Genomic DNA, 23713 nt, shown 5'->3' with positions numbered 1-23713 from the left:
GGTTGATGATGAAGCTGAACTCATCTCTTCTGTCCTCTCACTTTTGCAGCCACAAACTTCATTGCATTTGCAATTACTTCTTTTTGATGTGACGCTTTTTCTCTGATTTGAAAGGGTTTTTTTTGTTTGCTTTTTTTTTCAATTTTACTTGATAGTAGTTTTTGCTGCAAATCAGTCCACTCAGTACTCGGAGGTTAAATAATAAATGTCAGTCTAGTGGCTGACAACAGGTGACTGGAGTGTTTATGCAGTTCTGCCACTTTAATCAATCATTATTGCTGACTTTGCCTTTATGTGTGTGTCTGGTATGAAATTCTTTTGTCTTTGTCTGTTTAACAAACAAAAACGATGATGATTCACAACTAAGAATGCCTTTGATGATTCTCTAAAAACTTACATTTCTGTTCCCATGACTAAAGGCACAAAAAGATTGTTTTTGTTTTTTTTACTTAGTCCCAACGTCTTTTGGGTTTTATTTCATATTTTCTGTTATTATGTCACCAAAATATGCACACGACTGCGGTGACATAACCTTGACGGCCGCTCTTTATTGATCTGTCAGTTATGAGTGGGTGTAAGTGTGTGTAGATAGACTGCATTTTTACATGACTCATTTCATGAGTTTAATTTTTTTTTAATATCTTTAAAGTTCACACCAAGGCTACCAAATTAATTTCAGATGTGTGGGATGAAAAAGCAAAAGTAAATGAGAAATAGTTTTGCTGATGGGGATGGACCTGGAGTTGAACTGCCAACCTGACTGCTCACAACCATCTTTATAGCCTCTGTAGCCTGTAGCTCCATGCAAAATGTACTTAAGTTTAACAGTAAGCAAATGAACTGGTATAAATGTAAGTCAGGACCACCTTATGAACTGTTAAACAACTTTAAACTAGCTTTGAAATAAAAATTTCAACCAGCATGTGGTGAGCACACATCCAAGCTTTTGACTTTGACATACTTTGTGCTGCTGGATGTGTAAAGTGTGGAGGAAATGGCTTTGAGAGGAAAACTTTCATCCTCCCAATCCAGAGTGTCCTCTGGCTCATTTCATAAACCCATGTGTTACATGGCACTGTCTCTGCAGGACATTGTTTTTTTTTTATTTATTTTTAATCAGACTGGGCCAGTCTGATCTCATTCTAATTTCCTGTAAGCAAAAGCATTTTGAAAATTTTCCAAAGATTTAAATTATTAATTATTATTACTTATTGTGGACATTGACTAAAAAGGCTAAGCACAGATAATTTTATTAATTCTGTGCTGATGGTTTTGGCTCCTTTAGTATTTGCAGTTTTAGATTTTGTCATTTTAAACTCTAACAATAAAGAAGTGTAAGAAATAAACAATCAGTTAAATTACATATAACAAATAGCCTTGCTATTGCCCACTTCTCACCCTCTGGGGGATAGGCTCTAGGACCCCGGCTACACCGAAATGGACACAAGTAAGAAAATGGATGGATAGATGGGTGGAATAAAAAATAACATTTTAATTCAGCTAAATAATTTGAATTACTGAAAGTTACTGAAAGAACAGTGACAATTAAAACTGTTGGCCGAACTATTCTCATCTCCTGAGTAATTAGGCCTGAAATGATCATCAAAATAAATAAACAACTGCTTTATTAACTGTGAGTATAATGAGGTGACCTTCTTGGTGCCACTACTTCCACTCAGGCATGAATTTACAGAGAATAATTAAAAATATTCTGTAAAATGTGACATCCAAAGACACCAATTATGCAAAACACATGCAACAATCAGGAGCACAGTGTAGGATTTTGTACAGCTGCTGAAACATTTTGAGTCACTGTGACTCTCGAGCACAATAATAAACAGCAGAATCTTCAGTGCTCAGACTGTTCATCTGCAGATACAGCTGCTGTCTGCTGTTGTCTCTGGAGATGGTAAAATGACCTTGGACTGACTGAGAGTAGAAAGTTCTACTGCCATCAGTGTAAATGTGAGCAATCCACTCCAGTCCTTTTCCAGGAGCCTGTCTGACCCAGCTCATACCGTAGCTGCTGAATGTGAATCCAGAGCCGGTACAGGTCAGTCTGTGGGATTCTCCTGGCCTTTTAACCACAGGTTCAGATTGTGTCAGAGTCTGACCATCAACACCTGTCAATAAGAATAAAATGAATGAAGAAAAAAATGAATTATTTAGAAAGTAAAATAACATAAAAAAACATGAAATTAGTTTTAGTGGAAAGTTTTACCTGCAAAGTAGACAGCTAAAAGTAGCAGTGCTGTCCTACAGTCCATTTTGTTTCACTTTGCCTGTCTGTCCACTATTCTGTGCGTACTTACAGCAGACAGATAAGTAGGTGGAGGACGAGGAAGACGTCTGAATATTTGCATTGACTCCACCTCAAAAGAAGGAGAAAGCTGATATATTATCATAGAGCTTTTAGTCACACAAATAAAAATTTCAGTTCTTTTAATTTGAAACCACAAAGGCATATTTACAAAATTTACTGACTGCTAGTGAATAAATTTTGTCAGTTGTATCTTGTAGTCAGGAACCTTTTGCCCTACAGTGTTTACAGGTACATTTTTTTGTTTAATTTTAACATCTAGCTCATTTTAAAGGAAAAGTTCTCGTAATTTGATTGGATTTTCTACCCACTGTCCCTTAAAGATTTACTGATAAATTTTATCAAACTATCTATACTATCTAAATTTATACATGTATTTCCAATGATAACAGTGTTGTCATTGAAAATAAATATAGGTGATTCATTTGCGATTATATTTCTCTATATTTATAATACCCGTGTCCTTTCTCATAGATTAGTTTATTTTGGTACATTTTTTTCTGACCAGTGGTAAGTGATGAATTATATATAATATTATCATATAAAATATAATTTAGCTTGGTGCTAATTTGAATAGATTTACTTTGATTAATTCAATTTAAATGTACAGTTAGTTTGTGTAGTCTTTGTAGATAGTCTGGACTGATGATTGAGTAGATTTAAAAATTTCTCTCTCTGTTTTTGTCCTTCTTTCCTGGTAAAATAGTTTTAATGCTTGAGCAAATGTCAGGTAAACACTGTCTTCCACTCATGGTTGCTATTTGAACAAAGTCAGTGGAATAAAATAAACGTTAAATTTTATCTAAACAAGGACGTGAGAAGTGGTTCAATAATTTTTCACAGTACTTCACCCTTTCGTTGCCATTTTAGTAACAAACTCCACTACAGTGAATGTGGCACTGGACTGTGTGCACAATTATTTTATTTTATTTTAGTTAAACACTGTTTACTGAAGATGTAATGCTGCTGAAATCCTGGTTCTTAACAAATATAAATGACAATGTGTGTCTGTTTTTTTTTTTTTTTATTATTAGGGTAAAGGAATTGTTACACCATAACAGGGAAATCCATTTATACAGCTGGTATGTTTGATGAGCTCTAAAATAATCCCCAATCATATGAACAACTGAACAATGGCTACGCTCCACGATGGCATTGGAGGAGACAAGAGAGGAGAGCACAGCTTAAAGAAAGAAAAAGACGGTTCTCGGACAAGTGCAACAGAAATGTCTTCGTTTTATCAGTATAAATAGTAGTAGTATTAGAAATATCCTTATTATACTACAATTGCCATATGATAAATGAAGTATAGTGACCACTGTTGGATATTGTACAGCTACTCAAAGAATTTCAGTCACTGTGACTCTCGAGTACAATAATAAACAGCAGAATCTTCAGTGCTCAGACTGTTCATCTGCAGATACACCTGCTGTTTGCTGTTGTCTCTGGAGATGGTGAACCGGCCTCTGACTGACTGAGAATAATAGATGTTAGCACTGTTATAATGGCTTGCAAGCCACTCCAGTCCTTTTCCAGTAGCCTGTCTGACCCAGACTAAATAGTAGTCAGTGAATGTGAATCCAGAGGCTGTACAGGTCAGTGTGTGGGATTCTCCAGGCCTTTTAACCACTGGTTCAGACTCAGTCAGAGTCTGACTATCAACACCTGTCAAAATAAACCAAAAACAAACAAACAGTGTATCATTATAAGTAGCAATTTTATGAAGACAAATCAGTTAAAAAATAAGTGAAAACCTTCACCTGCCCAGCAGAGAGCTAAAAACAGCAGTCCTGTCTTACAGTCCATCATATCAAAATGTGACTCTACTGATCTGTCATTATCGCTACAGTCAGATAAGTAGAAGTAAAAGACATCTGAGTTTGCATTAACTCCTCCTCACTCAATAGACTGAGCAGAAATAAATGCAGCTATTACTTTCACACCTCATGTGTTGAATATCCTTACCTCTGTCATCTATAAGAAAACACAGCACACTGAGAAAAAAAGTCAAAAATTTTACTGAAAAAATTGAAACGTTACTTAAAGAGTTTTCTTATAGACTATTAACAAAAACCTAAAAAATAATAATGAGTCAGCAGATTAGTATCAACTGCCCCATCGTATGTTTTTTTTAATAGGATGAATGGAGATTTAACTGTATCTTGAGTAATAATATTTTTTTTTAAAAATGTAACCTTTTGTACTAATTAGGGCAGCAAAGCTATCAGATTTTCAGCATAAGATAAATGTGATACAGACAAAAGGTGCTAAGATCACTAACTCTCACCTTATACAGATACATCTAAAATACTCTTCATCTGCTAGAAATTAAAGTCATTGTCTGAAAATGACAGCCAGTAAGAAGCCATGTAATTCTTCCACATTTTCTTTGAAATTCAGGCTTGTGAACCACAGCTAAATGTCAGTCTTTGTTGATTTAGCAGTTATTTAAAGATGAGACTTGACACTGACTGCCCTCTAGTGTTCCAATAATTGGCAACAATAGTTTTCAGTCCAGCTCCCAAAGTGTGTGCTTATTTCTGATAGTTATAGATCAACAGTGATTTTAGCAACCAAACTGCTTTCAAGTACAGACTTGTATCATTTTTATAAGTGTCACCGTTGGGGAAGTAATGGATGTTAGTACGTCCTGTCACATGTGACAGCATTAAAGCACTGCAGTCATTTTTCCCATGCTGAAATATATCTTTCATCACTAAAATCACTGTGTATTATCATTTTTCTGTTCATTCATTTTGTTTCATGATGAGAGCTCGCATTTGTAATTTGAAGATTTTATGCAGTTGTTAAACTGGCTTCTACCACTGTAAGTTCTGAGTGCACTAATAAATACAATCTTCAGTCACCTGTTTATTTGCAAATAGATGGTAAACTAGCCCTGAAGTAACTGAAAGTGATAGCTGCTGTAATATTTTGATACTCCAACTCTCTCCCAGTCCCCAGGAGACTGGTCAATCTGTAGGATCCACCAGGTCTTGTAATAAAACTATGAAAAATGTACTTTGTTATAAGATGAAATTGAGCATTTTTAGCCTTTTACTTGTGCTGCAATTTGGTGTGTGTGTGTGTGACACTCTCACAAGAGTTTTATTTTGTCACTTTTGATTGTTTGAATCCAAAAATTACATAGTGTCACCTTTACAACTTGTGTGGCTGCTGGCTGTTGAGTATTTGTACACACTTATAGGAAAAAAAAAACATTTTAATTTAATCATCAACAAATTATTCATTTACTTTTCCAGCATTTCTGATGTATTAAGTAGTATAAATCAAACAAAGCTTCTCACAGGATCCAACTGTTAGCAGCAACATCAGAAATATAGAGAACATAATAGTAGTTTATGATGAGGCTGAACTGATATGAGCTCTACTGTCCTCTCACTATGCAGTCACCTATTTCAATTCAACTATGAGGAAGTGCTTGATGTTTATTTGGAGGAGATGGAGGAGCTCTATATAAATGTCCATTTGGGCTCATAAAAGCTAGGTCCCTTAACTTTTGGTACCTGTTGAAAGGATAAAGTTGTGGCATACCAATGGTCAGAAATACCATTATTACCTTAGTATTACTTTAACACAAAGTCAGGGCTTACCGGGGACTGTGAGGCACAGTGCGCAGCATAAAGGCCCTTTCACAACAGATGTGGCACGCGCTGCACTAGCTAAGAGCGAAGGATCCAAAATTTGTTGCGCTGGCCGCTGCACTCTGCACTCTGCACTTTGCAGCCGGTCTATGTGTAGTAGATGCGCCTGCTCCTTGTGGATTCTCCAGACCCTTTATGCATATAATTACCAGCTTACAATTGTCACTTCCTGTAAGCTGGTAATTATATGCATAAAGCAGGCAATTATATGAAAGCAAACACAAACAAACAACACCCCCCCCCCCCCCCCCACCCAAAAAAAGAAAAAGAAAAAAGAAAATCTGCACAGTTAAAGTTATGATACAAATACAAAACTTTCTATAACATTTATTTAATTCTATAAACAAAGACAATATTATTTGTTTCCATTTAATGTATGTGGTTCAGCAGGAAGAGTATTGTTTGCTCAGGTGCAAATTATTTTTGTTTTAACTTTATCGAATCAGACACAGTAGTTTGTGCAGGCTCCCTGTGTCTTAATTCCTTTGATAATATTCACATTTAGAGCACTTGTGGTTGTAGATTTAAATATGCTACAAGCGTGTGTGTGATGGTGTGTTGCTAATTACTGAGTATTTGCACGGGTCTGTCAGTGGTTTGTATCACTGTGTGGTAACCTTTTGCACAGTAATAAACAGCTGTGTCCTCAGGCTGCAGATTTTGTCCTGCTATTGTCACTGTTTCATGCTGAACTTGTTCTTTAAAGCACCATTTTTCTCAGTGCTCCCATCAGACCACATGCAGAAAATGCAGTCTATTTGTTTTCCTTCACGCTGTCTGATCCAACATGTTCCATAGCTACCATCAGTCAGAGAATAACCAGATACCTGATAGGTGATGGTCATAGACTGTCCAGGCTGCATAACTCTTGAGTCTGGCTGAATAAGATCAATACTGTACACTCCTGTGGAGACAGAATCAATATTTAAGCCATTATTCATTGAAGTATTTAGCATTTCTATTCTGTTTAGAGTTCAGCAAAGCTTCTCACAGGATATAGCAGCTAGCAGTAATATCAGAGCTATGGAGAACATGGTTGATCTTGAAACTGAACTGATGTGAGCTCTTCTGTTGCAGCCACACACAGTTTTGAGGAAGTGTTTTATGTTCATTTGAATAAATGGACTGTGCATTTGCACAAAGGTTCAGTGACTGATGACAAACGACAGGCATATTTAATCACATTTTGTCAATTTATTTTTGATTTGCTGCATTTTTTCTTAATATATGAAATGTGGGGGTTTTTTTTGTTGTCCCTTTCCCCCCCTCAGTTTTCAGTCTGTTCATCTGCAGATACAGCAGCAGCTATGGATTATTATGCTTGCATCCCAGTTGAGTTCTTTTTAAGGTGCCTGTCTGACCTAGGCCTGAGGCTGTAGAGGTCAATCTGGTTTGATCACTGATTCAGTTTCTGCCAGAAAAGAACTGACAGTGTCTCATAAATGATCCATAACATGTCTAAAACTTGACTTGTGTTTCTCATTACTTCAAAGTGCTGCACAGGAACAAAATGCAGCTTCTTCAGTCCTCTTTGTGTGCTTTCTTGTGTCTTCTGTTTCCTTATTGATGCAGTCATACACTCTGCTTCAATTCTGAGGAAGAGCTTGTTGCTAATTTGAATGTACAGTTGGTCTGTGTGTTAATTTTACTTTGATTTGATTGATGATTTAATAAATAATTGGCTTTACTCTCTGTTTTTCTCTCCTCGTAAAACAGTTTTAATGCTTGAACAGATGTCAGGCAAAGAATGTTTCCCATTCATGTTTGATATTGGAACATAATCAATAGAATAAAATGAAGCTTCAGTTTTACCTGAACAAAGATACTGAAATCTTGTGTTTACTAACAACTGTTATAATGATTTGGTCGCTTTCCATCATAGTTTAAATGCTATTAGAGCTTCCATTTGAATAGCTGGGATGTCTGGTTAGGCCTGAAAGTATCCTCACAAATATAGAGGAGCTGCTTGTGATCGTTTTAACTGACTGCCATGTTTTATTAATTCTGGATACCTTTGATAATGACATCACTTACATGATGGCACTAGAGGAGAAAAGAATGGAGAGCATAGCTGAAAGATGCATGAGAAATTAAGCATAATGAGGAGTGTAGGATATTGTACAGGAGCTCCAACAACTTAATTCACTGTGAGTCTCGAGCACAATAATAAACAGCAGAGTCTTCAGTCTTCAGACTGTTCATCTGCAGATACACCTGCTGTTTGCTGTTGTCTCTGGAGATGGTGAACCGGCCTTGGACTGACTGAGAATAGTAGATGTAAGCACTGTCATATCTGATATAAGCGATCCACTCCAGTCCTTTTCCAGGAGCCTGTCTGATCCAGTGCATGCTGTAGCCTCCAAAGTTAAATCCAGATGTTGTACAGGTCAGTCTGTGAGATTCTCCTGGTCTTTTAACTGCTGGTTCAGATTCTGTCAGAGTCTGACAATCTGCACCTGGAACCAGTCACAAACAGGAACATATTAAAAAATAAACATAAAGTATATTGATGAAAATAAATAAATAAATAAATAAATAAATAAATAAATAAATAAATAAATAAAAACAGAGAAAGAGTGTCACCTGCCCAACACACAGTTAAAAGTAGCAGTGCTGTCCAATAGTCCATGTTTAACTGTGTCGGCCCAATGTTGTGTCAGACTCTGTAAGCTGCCAGATAAGTAGAGGTGGAAGACAATGTCACATTTGCATTTCCTAAAAGTAGGAGAGGACTGGCAAATCACAACAGTGACCTTTACTTATTCAACTGATCTCATGTTACCAAAACTTTAAAGTTATCACAGGTTTCTTCTCAAAAACACATTTACAAAAGTTTATATATATATATTTTTTTAAAACCGCAGCTGTTTTTATAAATAATGTAAATAAGGTATGTGAAACTGTAGGATTCTCCAGGCCTTTTAATCACTGATTCATTCATTTTTAATCCTGCTGTAGATATTGCCATGTTAACCATTCCACATGCTCAAGCCTTTTTATTCAGTTGTGAAATTTTAGGAATATATTACTTTGCATTTGAATCAAGATGTAGACCTGTGTTTCAGAGCTTATGTAATGCTCACAGTACAGATACTATGATTTTATAGAATATGGTAGATTACAAATAATAAAAAGTGTTTAAAACAAGCTGAACCTTTGGTTGTTGACCCAGTGTTTTGAGTTAGTGTATTTTTAACTTTTTTTGTAATTTATTTCTAAGGATGGTTAATGTTATATTGGTTGATTCATTCCTTTGGTCAGATTTAGTCTTGTTCTTTTACTCTTTGTGTTTGTGTAATCTTCCCTCAGTGTTCCTCGTCTGTTCCCCGTGTTTGGTCAGTGTGTGTCTTAGTGTGTATTTCTCGTATTTCCTGTTTTATTCTGACAATCTATTGTCCTCCTGAGCTATGTCCCAATTTAGAGGCTGCATCCTTTGGAGGACCCGGCCTTCGTAGTCTACGTGGGCCGGGTCCTTCGAAGACCAAGAAGGCTGGAAGTGCGAGGTTGTGAAATGGGACAATCTAGACTTCAGATTTGCATCACCAGCTGTCCGGTGTCCTCGTTGGCTCTAGTGAGCCTTGACTCAGTCAGCTATGAGCTGATGCGTAACCGACGTCTCCGAAAACGTCGGAGCACTTTTGCAAATATGTGAAGTCTTGATAAACTGAGCAGATATTTGAAGTCTACACAGCTACATTCTTGCCTGAAAATATGTTAAAAGTTTATTGTGTAACCCAGAAAGAGTAATATTAAAACTAAGTAGCTGCCACCATTGTTGGAAACTGGAATTGGCTGGGCTGCGCTATGAATTCTACACCTGACCCATCCTGTAAATCTGGGGAAATGAACGACGCATTTGTCAGCCGCATTTGGAGCAGCCTAAGAATTGGGAGAGCCTTCGTCGCCTGGCTGTGATGTAATCGGCCTTCAAATGCAGCCCCTGAATTGTGACACTTGTGTGTCCATGTTCAGTTTTTCTTCCCCTGTATTGTTATGCCTGATTTATCCCTCCTGTGCTCCCATGTGTCACCACTCTCCCTAATCCCCCTTGTGTGTATATATATTGTGTGAGTTTCCACCTTATCCCTTGTTAGGTTGCCTGTTCTTCACCCCTTGTGTCTCTCAGGTGCCATGTTCTTTAATGTTTTCTCAGTTTAGGTTAGTTGATGCATTTTGGTTTTTCTTAATTTGTACTTCAAAGTTCTGCCCAATAAGCAGCTCGCCTTTTGTTACACCAGTTCCTATTTTCCTGTGTTGTCTGTGCCTGGGTGCTCTCTCTGCCTCATAAACGTCTGCAGCAGTAACAGTGGTCCATATAAGACTGAGGAAGGATGTTTTGCTCTAGTTTAAAAACTCGTAGTGACATGTTTTCATAGCATTTTATTGTTCGTTTTACTAAATGAATGATAGAAAAAAAATCATCCACCTTACAATGATTCTACAACCAGGAGGAATGTGCAGAATGTGACCCAGTTCATCTTGTTAGTTAGTTTTATTTTATTTATGTATGTATTTATTTTGTGTTTCGTTTTTGGAGTGGTATTGTGAGGTGGGAGCTTGTTGACTCTCCTTGCCTTTTTTGTAAATGCTACCACACACTGCTGGTTACATTTATAAATTTATGTGTGGTTCAGTAGGAAGAGGTTCACTATTAATATCCATATTTACAGAACATTGTATTGTTTTGTGTTGCTGCCTTTTGATTATTTGTGCAGGTCTGTCAGTGGTTTGTATCACTGTGTGCATACGTGCACAGTAATAAACAGCTGTGTCCTCAGGCTGCAGATTCTGTCCTGTTATTGTCACTGTTTGAGCAGAAGTGTCTCTGCTCATGCTGAACTTGTTCTTTAAAGCATCATTTTTGCTTGTGCTCCCATCATACCACATGGTAAAAATCCAATCCATTTGTTTTCCATCCCGCTGTCTGATCCAGTTTGTTGCATAGCTGCTAGAAGTTAAAGAATAACCAGAGACTTGACAGGTGATGGTCAAAGACTGTCCAGGCTGCACAATCACTGAATCTGCCTGGATGAGATCAATACCGTACACACCTGTGGAGACAGAAATCAGCATTTAAACCATTATTCATTTAACTGTTTAGCATTTCTATTGTATTTAGTGTTGTGAATTCAAGAAATCTTCTCACAGGATGCAGCAGCCAGCAGCAGGATCAGAGCCACTGAGAACATGGTTGATGATGAAGCTGAACTCATCTCTGCAGTCTCACTGGAGCAGTCACAGGCTTAATTATGAGGAAGTTCGTGGTGGTCATTTAAATAAAGGGGCTTTGCATTTACATTTGAAAAATTCAATGTGAAGATTAAGTGACTGGTGAAAAATTGGAAATATGTGTATGTTCTGTATTTTTTTTGTTATTTTTTTATGTGATACATTTTCTCTTGTGTTTTTTAACTTGGCTTCTCATTTTCACTCTCATTAATTCTAAAAAAAGAGCACTGATGTTCTTGCAAATTTCAGATCCTTTTTTTTTTTGCTACTTTGCATCAATAGAGTAAACTGAAGCTAAAATTTGAGCTTCTCCCTATCAAATATATAATAGTCTTTAAATCCTGAACCAGATTTAAAGTGATTCTATTTACAGTTACTTGCAATGCTTTTTCTTCAAGAATTTAACAGCATGAATTTCTAGAAAGATGTGGAGAAATTATTTCAAACTGTCAGTATTTCTGCATCATTCTTTCTCTCCTTCACCATCTGAGGAGTGAGCCCCAAATGATTCCCACATAAGACAAACAAATTAATTATGCCACCACAGTGGTTTATTACGTGTGATGCTTACATGATCACCTTCATGATGACATTAGGTCAAACAAGAATGCAGGATATAGCTCAGGGAATGTGAACAAGTCACAAGAATTGCCAGAGACACACTAGACTGCGAACGTCCAAGTATTGGTTTCCATAAAAATAGGTACAAAAGTAAACAGACTGTGTAGACACCTGAAATAAAGGCTCTTGTTTCTTATATCAAAGCAAACATGGCAGTTTCAGGTGCTTCTTAAACATTGCCTGGACATCGTTAGACTTTTTAAAAAAGATTAGAAAACTAACAGTCTAATCCTTTATTAATGCTTTGTTCTTTATTCACAATTGCATAAATATAAAATTCTTCCATCATGTAAATGGCTAAAACATTCAACAGCAAGTACAACACGTTGCGTGATGTCTCAAGCAAAAAAGATTTCAAAGCACTGAGTAAAGCTTGTGTTTAACTTTTTTTCTTTTTTACTTAAAGGAAAATAAGCAAAACTAAATAAAGAAAAGTGCCTTGAGAAAGTAATATAGACCATTCAAATGATGAAAACACAAACTTTTGGATTCACTGCTAATCTAAAAAAGCCAATTGACATCAGTATCATTAACCTTCCTGCCTTCTTGGGACCTTTTTGTGCCACTGCTATGTGTTAAATGGCTGCCATTTCCACTGTGTTCAGTGGAATATAACCAAACTTGCCACAGGATAGTTTTTACCTGTCAATGTTAATATTCCAGTGTGAATTCCTTAAATCAGCCTAAAATGGCTGAGCAGCAGAAATCCCCACACCCATCACCCTGGGGACCATTTTCTGCCCATTGACTTCCATTATAAACGCTATTTTTCAACCCCAAATTATCATCATATGATTTTATTTTTTCTTCTTTTCTTGGATGTCAATGAAGACTCAGGGCCTTGAAGTTTTAATTTTTAAATTGCAAAAAAAATGCAAAAAAAATAATGGCAGGTCAAAATGTATGTTGGTGCCAATCTTTGGTCCATCTAAAGGCCTACTTATAATGACAATCACATATTACTTCAACTGGTTTTTTGTGGAAATATTTAGTTTCGTTTTTTGGTTTTTGGGGCTTATAACACAGGGCGCTCATGTAATAACACTGGGATTTGAAGGGTTAAAACAACGAAAATATAATTAAAACTTTACATGAATATTTCAGGGAGAAGTAGTTTTACAAGGTTGGCTAATTTAAAGTGGAATAAAATATGGATATATGGTCTTTTTATGGCGTGGCTGAGAATGGTCCCTAGGGTGATGGGTGTGAGTTTTTTAAAGGATGGCAGGAGGGTTAAATATTATTAGTATTAGTATAAATAATATTAGTATTTATCATATCAGTGCAAACTTTATAGCTCGTCTCATTAAGAGCAAACCTGTCTTGAACGCATCAGCAATAAGAAAGCTCCTACTGCCGTGGTGTTCTCATTGACCAGACTGTTTAGACTCTGAAAGGTTTTTGTACACATCTGTTGGTTTTCTGACTGTGTTTACCTGGTACAGTAATACACAGCAGTGTATTCATGCTGCAATTCACTGTGCTGCTGGAAGAATCAGATGCAGATTAAGAATAAATTGTAATCAAATAAAGTTCCCACATATCTTCAGAAAAGAGAATTTGGTGATTTTGTGCCAACACCTGTAAAACTGAAAATAACTTTGTCTTTTGAGACAAGCTCTAACTTTAGGAAGACATTTCTATTGTGTTTAGTAGTGTGAATCTGAACTGATGTCAGGTTTTCTGTGCTCTTAATGATGCAGTCACACACAAGGTACAACCTGTACAGGTCACTAACACACACATTATCAATTATCCCAATCCTGGAATACTGCAGCAGAACCCATGCTGGCACAGGGGGATCATGCAAACTCCACACATACGAGTCCAGGCTAATTAGCGTATTCTTTTCTATGCTGTATTTTACATGCCTTTATTCATTGTAATGTTACCACATGACAACAACCTAAATTCAAATCACTGAGATCAGATTGTTTTTGTCTTATTCCAGTGTTTGACAGTATTTATGTGACAATATTTGATACCCTGAATGAAAACATATTGGGAATGTTTTGGAAAATCATTCAGTATGAACACTGCAATCTTGGATGAAATTTATATGTGTCATTTAAAAACATAATAAAATATTAATATCTTGTTATATATCTAATATATAGTATGTTTTGTCTTTGGAAATGACAAAATTGCTGAAGTCTCATAAAATGTTGTACTCATATTTCAAAGGCCTTTACAACACATATAAATGTTTCTCAAATGGATAAGGTAGCTTATTTGAGTAGTTGTTGTACAGGTCTCCTAATGGTTTGTGTTATGATGGTTTGAATCTCGTCCATTGTTAATTGCCTTTTTTCCACCATTTTTGTCGCAACACATCATCATGAATAAAATAAACACCACAAAATAAGTCAGTAGTATTTCACGAGTTACGTTATTATTGAACTTTGATTTTGAAGTTATTTATCTTTTCTAGTCTTTTGGTTTCTTTGTTAGAGTTCTGGTTTCTGTCTGTGCTCCTTAGTTGCTCTTTCTCCGCTGTATCGCCTTGTCAAGTCTTCATCTCTGTGTTATGTTTCCTGTTTTACTTGGAAGTCTATGTCTCAGGTTATTGTATCAGGTTTTGCTTCCCCTGTCTCATTAGCCCTGATTTGCCCCAGCTGTGTTTCCCTTCTGTCTCTCATTCCCTGATTGCTCCCTCTGTGTATTTAAGCCCTGTGTACGGTGTACATTTTAGGACATCGTCAGGTATCAGACAAAAAATTGTCAGGTGTCAGTTGTCAAAAAAAAAATTGTCAGGTATCAGAAAAAAAATTGTCAGGTGTCAGAAAAAAAATTGTCAGGTGTCAGTTGTCAAAAAAAAAAAAGTCAGGTATCAGACAAAAAATTGTCAGGTGTCAGAAAAAAAATTGTCAGGTGTCAGTTGTCAAAAAAAAAAAAGTCAGGTATCAGAAAAAAAATTGTCAGGTGTCAGAAAAAAAGTTGTCAGGTGTCAGAAAAAAAGTTGTCAGGTGTCAGAAAAAAAATTGTCAGGTGTCAGAAAAAAAGTTGTCAGGTGTCAGAAAAAAAATTGTCAGGTGTACGGTGTACATTTTAGGACATCGTCAGGTATCAGACAAAAAATTGTCAGGTGTCAGTTGTCAAAAAAAAAATTGTCAGGTATCAGAAAAAAAAATTGTCAGGTGTCAGAAAAAAAATTGTCAGGTGTCAGTTGTCAAAAAAAAAAAAGTCAGGTATCAGACAAAAAATTGTCAGGTGTCAGAAAAAAAATTGTCAGGTGTCAGTTGTCAAAAAAAAAAAAGTCAGGTATCAGAAAAAAAATTGTCAGGTGTCAGAAAAAAAGTTGTCAGGTGTCAGAAAAAAAGTTGTCAGGTGTCAGAAAAAAAATTGTCAGGTGTCAGAAAAAAAGTTGTCAGGTGTCAGAAAAAAAATTGTCAGGTGTCAGTTGTCAAAAAAAAAAAAAGTCAGGTATCAGAAAAAAAATTGTCAGGTGTCAGTTGTCAAAAAAAAAAAAGTCAGGTATCAGACAAAAAATTGTCAGGTGTCAGAAAAAAAATTGTCAGGTGTCAGTTGTCAAAAAAAAAAAAGTCAGGTATCAGAAAAAAAATTGTCAGGTGTCAGAAAAAAAGTTGTCAGGTGTCAGAAAAAAAGTTGTCAGGTGTCAGAAAAAAAATTGTCAGGTGTCAGAAAAAAAGTTGTCAGGTGTCAGAAAAAAAATTGTCAGGTGTCAGAAAAAAAGTTGTCAGGTGTCAGAACACAAGGTACCAGAGAGAAAATCTTCCTGCAGGTGGCGCTGTTGTCATGTCCCACCCGAATTGATTTCCAAATATGTCATCAACGTGTGACCGTGGGAGAGCGTAAGGTCATTGACCTCACCGGAGTTTTACCGTGGTTCAGGCTCCTAACGACACAAGGTAAGTTTAACTTTTTCTCCCTTTTGTTCATATTTTTGCCACAGTTGTGTTATATTAAGTTGCAGTTATGTTGTGAAAGTTACATATCAGAGACGGAAAGCCAGTTTTGTACAAAACCAAATCAGTACTATTTTTGTCTGGCTAATTCATTCTAGCTAGCGACAGTGGTGAAACGTGATTCAAATTTAAACTGTTCAGTAATTGTTTTGTATACATTTCAGCAAATGGACAAGCTGAAAGCTTACGAGCAGTTGCATTTGAATACTAATCCTATTTGAAGTAATACATTTCCAGTGGTAGACATGTTAGATTGTCACACCTGGCTATGCATTGTTTTATTAATATTATATATTGTCTTGATAGCTTGAAGGGATGATGCCGGTTTCATATCACTGGACTTATCCATGGCAGTAGAGTACATCCATGCACAGAGAATCATTCACCAGGATATAAAGCCAGCAAATGTCATGGTAAGCCATATTGTATTTTTCTTTTTCTCCACTTTGTTTTTGAAGATCAAAATAAAAATAGTATATTATTTATTTAACTTTATTCTCTTCAGTCTATTAAACACTACATTTGAACAATGAGAAACTTTTCTGGCATATTCATATAAAGGATTTTTTTTTTAAAGTAAGAAGCCTTACATTGTTTCTTTAATAGTCCAATTTTTCTTTAATATGTTGGTTCTTGCACACCTACAAAATTCCCAAACATGTTGTAAGTTTAGGCTTTACAAACTGAAAGTTTCTATTATTTTATTAGTCTGTACCACTTGCTTAAGTGGAATGGGGATTAAAAAATGCACAGGACTATAAAACCGGGTTGGATCATTAACCAATCTGTTAATTTTAATGTTGGGTATAATAAACAATCTCAGAATAAATCTGCAGTGATTGGGTGATCTGGGTGCTAAAAGCTTTGAGGGTTTTTTTTTTCCCCAATTATGAGCTGTGGTCTTTGGAATGACATTTTTGATAACATTTGTGAAATTTTAGACAACCTGGTAAGTTCTCATATGTATACCTTATAGGTTCACCACCCTTCTAAGAAGGCAGTCCTGACAGACTGGGGCATGGCAAACATAAGAGACACTGTGATGCTTCGTCAAGGGAGTAAGTTCACTGCCCAGGCTACTGGTCCAGCTGGTGGCACATATCTTTACATGGCCCCTGAATGCATACTGATGTTTGAAGAGGCCTCGTTCCAGACAGACATGTGGTCCCTCGGAGCCACATATCTGGAGATCCTGACGGGTTCCGCTCCGTGGATGGTTAAAAAACAAAGAGAACTGGCTGCACTAATGGCCACCAAAACCCCACCACATGCCCTATCACATCTCAGTGACAAAAACAGTTTTCTTGGTGGTTTGGTGAGCTATGACCCAGACTCAAGGCCTTCCGCATCTGATGTTGTTAAGTTTCTCAAGTCAGGCCTTGATCTTACGAGCCGATATGGCTACAAGTGGTAATGTTGCTACAGTCTGCAGTTCAAAAGTCTTTCAATGTGAATTATGTTCTACATTATTGTTAACAAAAGTTGTGGTAAATGAAACACTGAATCATTATGAAAGATGGCACCTTGTCAATTGTATTTCAAAATTTTATTGTACATTTTGTTGGTCAGACAGTTTTCAAATTACCTGTTGATTTTAAACAAGGATAAATAAATGTTAACAAACACTGTTGTATGATTTTATTGGTCATTGGAAATGTTTACTGGTGCACCTTCCATCCTCTCTCTCTTCAGAAAGATGTATATGTCATTTGCCTCGGCAAACGTAGAAGGTGTAGGAACTGCATTTCTGTTCATGGCAGTTGTGAGCTCTTGGACTAGCATGAGGTATGCAGCAAGGCAACCATCAGGTGTGCAGGGAAACTGGCTGTTTTCTAAAATGTTCTGGCACATGTCTCTGAATTCCTGGTTTGCTACCAGTGAAGGCTCTTCCCTCTCACAGATTAATTGCTTGGCATAGTCTAAAAGGTCTGGGTCAACAATGTGCAGCACATTGCCATATCCTGCGAATGAAAGACAATATTGAAAAGATGTTCACTTTGAATGTTAAAAATAAATGAATAATGACAAAGCTGTTCTAGAACCTGTATAAGAAGCAGTCAGTGTTTACAGATGTTATTACAGAAACTTAAAGATGGAAATATCACTCAAACATTTAGATAAATTTTTAGTTAAAGGTGTCAATATGAAGCCATTTTAGTATTGACAGTAGAAATTCAGAAATCTCTTATTGTACTACAAGTAGGCTTCTTCGGAAGACACAAAAGAGAAAGCACATTATAACAGTTTTACGCTCATTACACTGGCTTCCAGTATATTTTAGAAAATTCATTTTAAAATTTTAGTAATGACTTTCAATGCTCCGAATCGTGAAGCTCCTGCCTTAATTTCTGATCTTATAGAACCCCACGCTCCCTCTCCCAGCCTGTGATCATCTAATCAATGGCTGTTAGTAGTCCCACCAGAAGACCAGAGGCAAGAGATTCTCCAAAGCGGTGGCTCCCAGGTCATGGAATGCTCTGCCTCCATCATTACGTTTCCTTGATTGCATTTATTCTGTATGTTCGATTGTGCTGTTTTATGTTCATCTGTTTTATATTATTGTGAAGCCACTTTGTGGTTTTTATCCTGTGAAGAGTGCTATATCAAAGTAAAAGTAAACTAATGAAAGTTAAAAAACAAACAAAAAAATAAAACCCCACAGGCTTTCAAATGACATACCAGGAGGTGGTGAGGTAAACAGAAGGTCGGGTTTCCCAAATGGACCAGGTGCATTGCGTTGCTTGCGGATGTCATGGGTGTTCCAAACTGTTTGCTCCGTTTTTAAGTCTCTTTGAAGCAGTGGCAAGTGTGAGTACTGCAAGCAGTTGCTATGAAAAAGGAGAATTAAAAAATTAATATGTTCATCTGCTTCTTTGAGGTAGAATAAGTAAAAGCTAAATTTTAATCAGTACTCAAAAAACAAAGGCATTCCTAGACCACATACTTTCATACTGCTGCTTGATTATTTTTCATGTCTAAAAATATTGACTTACATGTGCACAGGATTGTCCAGTTCAAGGATCCCAGACTCCATCATGGCCTACGCATGTTGTTTTGAAAAAGACATAAGTTGTGAAGGTGAGAATTTCATTAGTGAAAAGGTACAGATGTACATAAACACAGATTCTGGCCTTGTGTTTTCAGATAAACTAATCCATCGTATGTTTAACGAAATTTTGATGGCTACTCTTTGTTAATAGGTTTTACAGGTGAAAGATTTGCTTTACCTCAAATGTTGTCAGCCATTTCTTAATCCATGTCCGCTTTAAAATACTGTTGAAACATTCAGCTCTCTAAACAACAGAAACATGACATTATCAGTTTTGTTGTCAGGTTGTTACTTTAGAAATAGTCATTTACCAGCTTAAAGACATACCTGGTTGTGCACTGATGTCCCCATTCTGAAGCACCTCCATGCCTGATTCCCAAGATCTCGCATGTGAAATGCCATCTGCATTTGACCCACAACAAGGTTCTCCTTTCCTCTGTCCCCCCGAATCATTTGAGGACAGCCTAAAGACACAAACTGAAGATAATTAGTGAATGATGAAAAAATAAATTTATTAACAAAATGTAATCTTTTTTAACCCCCCATTTTTTTAGTATATTGCATACCACCCTGTTCTTGAACAGCCTCAAAGAAGTATCTGGCCACAAAGTTTTGTTTGCGGTTGGATGTGCCCACCTTTAGCCATAGAACCTTCCTGGAAAATCTGAAAAGAAAGAAACAGAAAAGTGGCCACTTGTACATATGATTTAATCATGTTTTGGCACTATGTTTGGTTTTTGTTACATTCCCCAAGAGTGACAGAGGATTTTTATGAAATACAATATAATCAAGTGTGCCTTATATTCAAGTGTTCATATATTTTCACATAACCAAGCCTATTGTTGAAGAATCACCTAACCAAGTCTATTGAAAGGAAAACATGATGCATTCCTTACCTCAGTGTCTGAGATGTTTGACAAACATGATATAATGATGCATTCTTTACTTCAGTGTCTGTGATGTCAGATAAAGCATGATATACTTCTGTATTCTTACCCCAGTGTGTGAAAGATCAGATAAGCTGATCTAATGCCTAACCTCTCTTCGACTTCTCACAAAAGAGAAAGTACTATGTAACCTGCTTTTTCCTATAAATAAAGGAAGCAAGCCTGCATTCGGTGTGTGTGTTCCTCAGAGACACTCACCCGTGCGCACGCTCTTATACACTCTGAGTTTGGTCTGCAGTGTCTTATTTCTCTTGCTTGTGTTTGAACAAATGTCTTCCCCTGACAAAGAGTATGCTGGTTTTCCATTGTATTATGTCTAGGCGTTGTTTCTGGTTCCTCCGGCCATTTTGACTGCCATAGTTGTGTAGGCTTACATGCCTTTGGAATTGAATGTGACTCTTGACTGTGTTCAGACTGACGCGAGGGGAGAGCTGCCTTTTGTTTTGTAATCCCTTGTATTCTCCTGTTTATGTGTTGGTTAGGTAGGTTATCGTAAATTGTACATTTTATTTTCTTTGGAGTTAAATTCTGTTTACTTTATATCAGGGATGTTTTGTTTGTTGTGTTGGTCTTGGCCCTCCCTGAAATTAACTGCCAGTCTGAAATGGAACTTTAAGACTAGCAGGAAATAAGCCTTTTAAAAACCGCCATCTTGAATACTCCTTCACTATTCATACTTTATCTTGGTCCCTTAGACCAGGCTTGGCCAAATCCAGACCTCGAGGGCCAGTGTCCTGCATGTTTTAGATATCACCCTGGGTAAACACACTTGAATAAAATGATTAGTTCATTACCAGGCCTCTGGAGAACTACAAAACATGTTGTGAGGGTAATTTAGCCATTTGAATCAGCTGTGGATCAAGGACACATCTAAAACCTGCAGGACACCGGCCCTCGAGGCCTGGACTTGCCCATCCCTGCCCTAGACTCCTCAGGAGAGATAACACCTCAGTTTACCGCACATCCTTATCTTGAAGCAACTTTGTACTATCACTGAATATAATAAATTAAGTAGCGAATGCCATATTCAAACCTACCCATCAATCCCCAAATGTATCCACATTCCAAAGAACTTCAGTTTATCATTGCCTATATGAAACAACAAATAATAATTACAATTTGTTTCAACAGAAGTACCATCAAAACATGTTTGGAAGGTTAATTGAAAAGATAAAATAAATACCATCAATGTGCCATGTGTCATTTGGACCACGGCTGATGTAATTCCGACGGGGAATTTTCTTCTTTCCAGGAGCTCTCCTCTGAAGACCACTTGCATCCATATACCTCATTATATTAGCAACATCGTCTCTACAGTAACAATAGATTTTACTATGAGCTCAACAGTAAAACAAGAGAATACTTGATTATATACACACTATTTAACCAACCTGTAACAAGGCCGCACTCCTCTGACATCCCTTACCCGCTTTACCATTGCCCTGATTCCTTGTTCAGGAGACCACTGTTTCATCTCACTCTAAAAAACAAACAAACAGACAATTGAATGTTTTTTTTTTTTAATCACTACAGAAAATAACATTTATTGTTTCTACAATAGCTCATGACACAGACTTCAGGAAAATATATATTTTTTGCACTGATGTTTTAACGCTTACCTCCACAGCTTTGTGGATTTCAGTAAAAGGTCGTTGGGGGCATCTTCGCTTCAACCCTAGAAGTTTTAAAACTCGTCTCAGATGCCTCTCACTGTTAAAAGACAACACAGACTTACATTATATTGAATGCAAACTGCATGTTTTGTCATTTTAGAGAGTTGTCACGGAAACTGTTGAAATGCAGACTTACCTTATTTTATGCCCATATGAATTCAGTGCACAGCTGATTTCCTTTTGTTTTAAGCCTTTGTTGAACAATGTTATTATCATCATATCTTGAAAGGTTAAGTGTAACAACAACAGTCTAATTGATCACCCACCTCTTACACTGAACATAAGTAATTAACCAGTAAAGTACTAAATCTTTTTATGTGGCAATTACACTAAAAGCATCGTCAATTCAGTGCCCACAAATAAAACGTGTAGCAAAAAATACACTTCTTTGATATTAAATAGGTGAACAGTAGTTAATAAATAAGTTGTACTTTAGTCATTTATTTTTAATGCTCTTTTTTTAATAAAAAAAAAAGTATTTTTGGTACAGTCATGGGAACCAGCCAGAGTCGGATACTCCTTTCATCATCGTCAGATGACATATTGCAGCAAAGTCTAAAAACAATAACAGAAAAAAAAAATCAGGATCAAAAAATATCCCGACAGTAGCAATATAGAAAAGAGAAATAAAGAAAAAGAGCGACAGAAAGGATGCAGGCTGCTCGTAAGCTTTCAGCTTGTCCATTTGCTGAAATGTATACAAAACAATTACTGAACAGTTTAAATTTGAATCACGTTTCACCACTGTCGCTAGCTAGAATGAATTAGCCAGACAAAAATAGTACTGATTTGGTTTCGTACAAAACTGGCTTTCCGTCTCTGATATGTAACTTTCACAACATAACTGCAACTTAATATAACACAACTGTGGCAAAAATATGAACAAAAGGGAGAAAAAGTTAAACTTACCTTGTGTCGTTAGGAGCCTGAACCACGGTAAAACTCCGGTGAGGTCAATGACCTTACGCTCTCCCACGGTCACACGTTGATGACGTATTTGGAAATCAATTCGGGTGGGACATGACAACAGCGCCACCTGCAGGAAGATTTTCTCTCTGGTACCTTGTGTTCTGATACCTGACAATTTTTTTTCTGACACCTGACAACTTTTTTGTCTGACACCTGACAACTTTTTTTCTGACACCTGACAACTTTTTTTCTGACACCTGACAATTTTTTTTCTGATACCTGACTTTTTTTTTTTTGACAACTGACACCTGACAATTTTTTGTCTGACACCTGACAACTTTTTTTCTGACACCTGACAACTTTTTTTCTGACACCTGACAATTTTTTTTCTGATACCTGACTTTTTTTTTTTTGACAACTGACACCTGACAATTTTTTGTCTGACACCTGACAACTTTTTTTCTGACACCTGACAACTTTTTTTCTGACACCTGACAATTTTTTTTCTGATACCTGACTTTTTTTTTTTTGGACAACTGACACCTGACAATTTTTTTTCTGACACCTGACAACTTTTTTTCTGACACCTGACAATTTTTTTTCCTGATACCTGACTTTTTTTTTTTTGACAACTGACACCTGACAATTTTTTGTCTGACACCTGACAATTTTTTTTCTGACACCTGACTTTTTTTTTTTTGGACAACTGACACCTGACAATTTTTTTTCTGACACCTGACAACTTTTTTTCTGACACCTGACAATTTTTTTTCTGATACCTGACTTTTTTTTTTTTTGACAACTGACACCTGACAATTTTTTTTCTGACACCTGACAATTTTTTTTCTGATACCTGACAACTTTTTTTTTGACAACTGACACCTGACAATTTTTTGTCTGATACCTGACGATGTCCTAAAATGTACACCGTACTCCAGGCCTTTTAACCACTGATTCAGACTCAGTCAGTGTTTGACCCTGAGTACCTACAGAAATGTTAATAGCTCATTAGTTATCACATTTCTTCGTATCATTTAATTTGTTAACAAAAATGTTTGTCCTTACCAGCCAAGAAACAAAACAGAATCTGTAAAATAACTGATCTGATCATTTTTAAACTCAGTTGTCTTTGCCAGTTTGCAGGGTCTATATGAGGTTGGGTCCCTGATTCTTACTCTTGAACACTTATAAAGTTACAGAATAAATGGTGTTTGCATTGACTCCTCCTCCCTAGCAAAAAATACTGCTGTTTAACAAAGTGATAAACTAGAAAATGAACATGTACAGTTTGACAGTTTTCTATGATTTTATAGTACTTTGTAATCTTAAAGCAAATTAGAATTTTCAAATATTAAAACTGACACACACTATTTT

The 23713-nt window shown here is 36.5% G+C and overlaps 2 protein-coding genes across 2 annotated transcripts; one reads left to right on the top strand and one right to left on the bottom strand.

Moving 5' to 3' along the window:
- Positions 1–15618: 15618 nt before the first annotated feature.
- Positions 15619–17391, top strand: LOC147332391 (uncharacterized). The gene is made up of 3 exons (XM_086290798.1): positions 15619–15647; positions 16075–16174; positions 16738–17391. Exons 1-3 carry the CDS (start codon positions 15619–15621, stop codon positions 17173–17175), a joined length of 567 nt encoding a protein of 188 aa, XP_086146924.1. The 3' UTR covers positions 17176–17391.
- LOC147332390 (uncharacterized) lies at positions 17315–22897 on the bottom strand. Its single transcript, XM_086288903.1, has 13 exons — positions 22340–22897; positions 21948–21985; positions 21567–21651; positions 21377–21467; positions 21149–21237; positions 20941–21068; positions 20795–20846; positions 19377–19474; positions 19138–19274; positions 18989–19054; positions 18755–18801; positions 18441–18589; positions 17315–17722 (listed from the first exon to the last, which is right to left on the bottom strand). Exons 2-13 carry the CDS (start codon positions 21970–21972, stop codon positions 17400–17402), a joined length of 1290 nt encoding a protein of 429 aa, XP_086145029.1. The 5' UTR covers positions 21973–21985; positions 22340–22897; the 3' UTR covers positions 17315–17399.
- Between the last annotated feature and the right edge of the window lie 816 nt (positions 22898–23713).

This window comes from Aulonocara sp. 'chitande type north' Nkhata Bay, linkage group LG4 (assembly GCF_057382095.1).
Source record: "Aulonocara sp. 'chitande type north' Nkhata Bay isolate Kocher_YH1m ecotype deep benthic linkage group LG4, A_spYH_male_GT1.1, whole genome shotgun sequence".
Taxonomy (NCBI): Eukaryota; Metazoa; Chordata; class Actinopteri; order Cichliformes; family Cichlidae; genus Aulonocara; species Aulonocara sp. 'chitande type north' Nkhata Bay.
This window is presented reverse-complemented; position numbering and strand designations above follow the sequence as displayed.

Excerpts from the sequence above, each read along its gene's own strand:
- LOC147332390 (XM_086288903.1), bottom strand. The coding sequence starts at position 21,972 with ATGTCATCTGACGATGATGAAAGGA. Across the intron at positions 20,847-20,940 it reads TGACACATGGCACATTGATG|GCAATGATAAACTGAAGTTC; the intron begins GTATTTATTTTA and ends TGTTTCATATAG. Across the intron at positions 19,275-19,376 it reads GGCTGTTCAAGAACAGGGTG|GCTGTCCTCAAATGATTCGG; the intron begins GTATGCAATATA and ends TTGTGTCTTTAG.
- LOC147332391 (XM_086290798.1), top strand. The coding sequence starts at position 15,619 with ATGTCATCAACGTGTGACCGTGGGAGAGC. Across the intron at positions 15,648-16,074 it reads ACGTGTGACCGTGGGAGAGC|GGATGATGCCGGTTTCATAT; the intron begins GTAAGGTCATTG and ends GATAGCTTGAAG. Across the intron at positions 16,175-16,737 it reads TAAAGCCAGCAAATGTCATG|GTTCACCACCCTTCTAAGAA; the intron begins GTAAGCCATATT and ends TATACCTTATAG.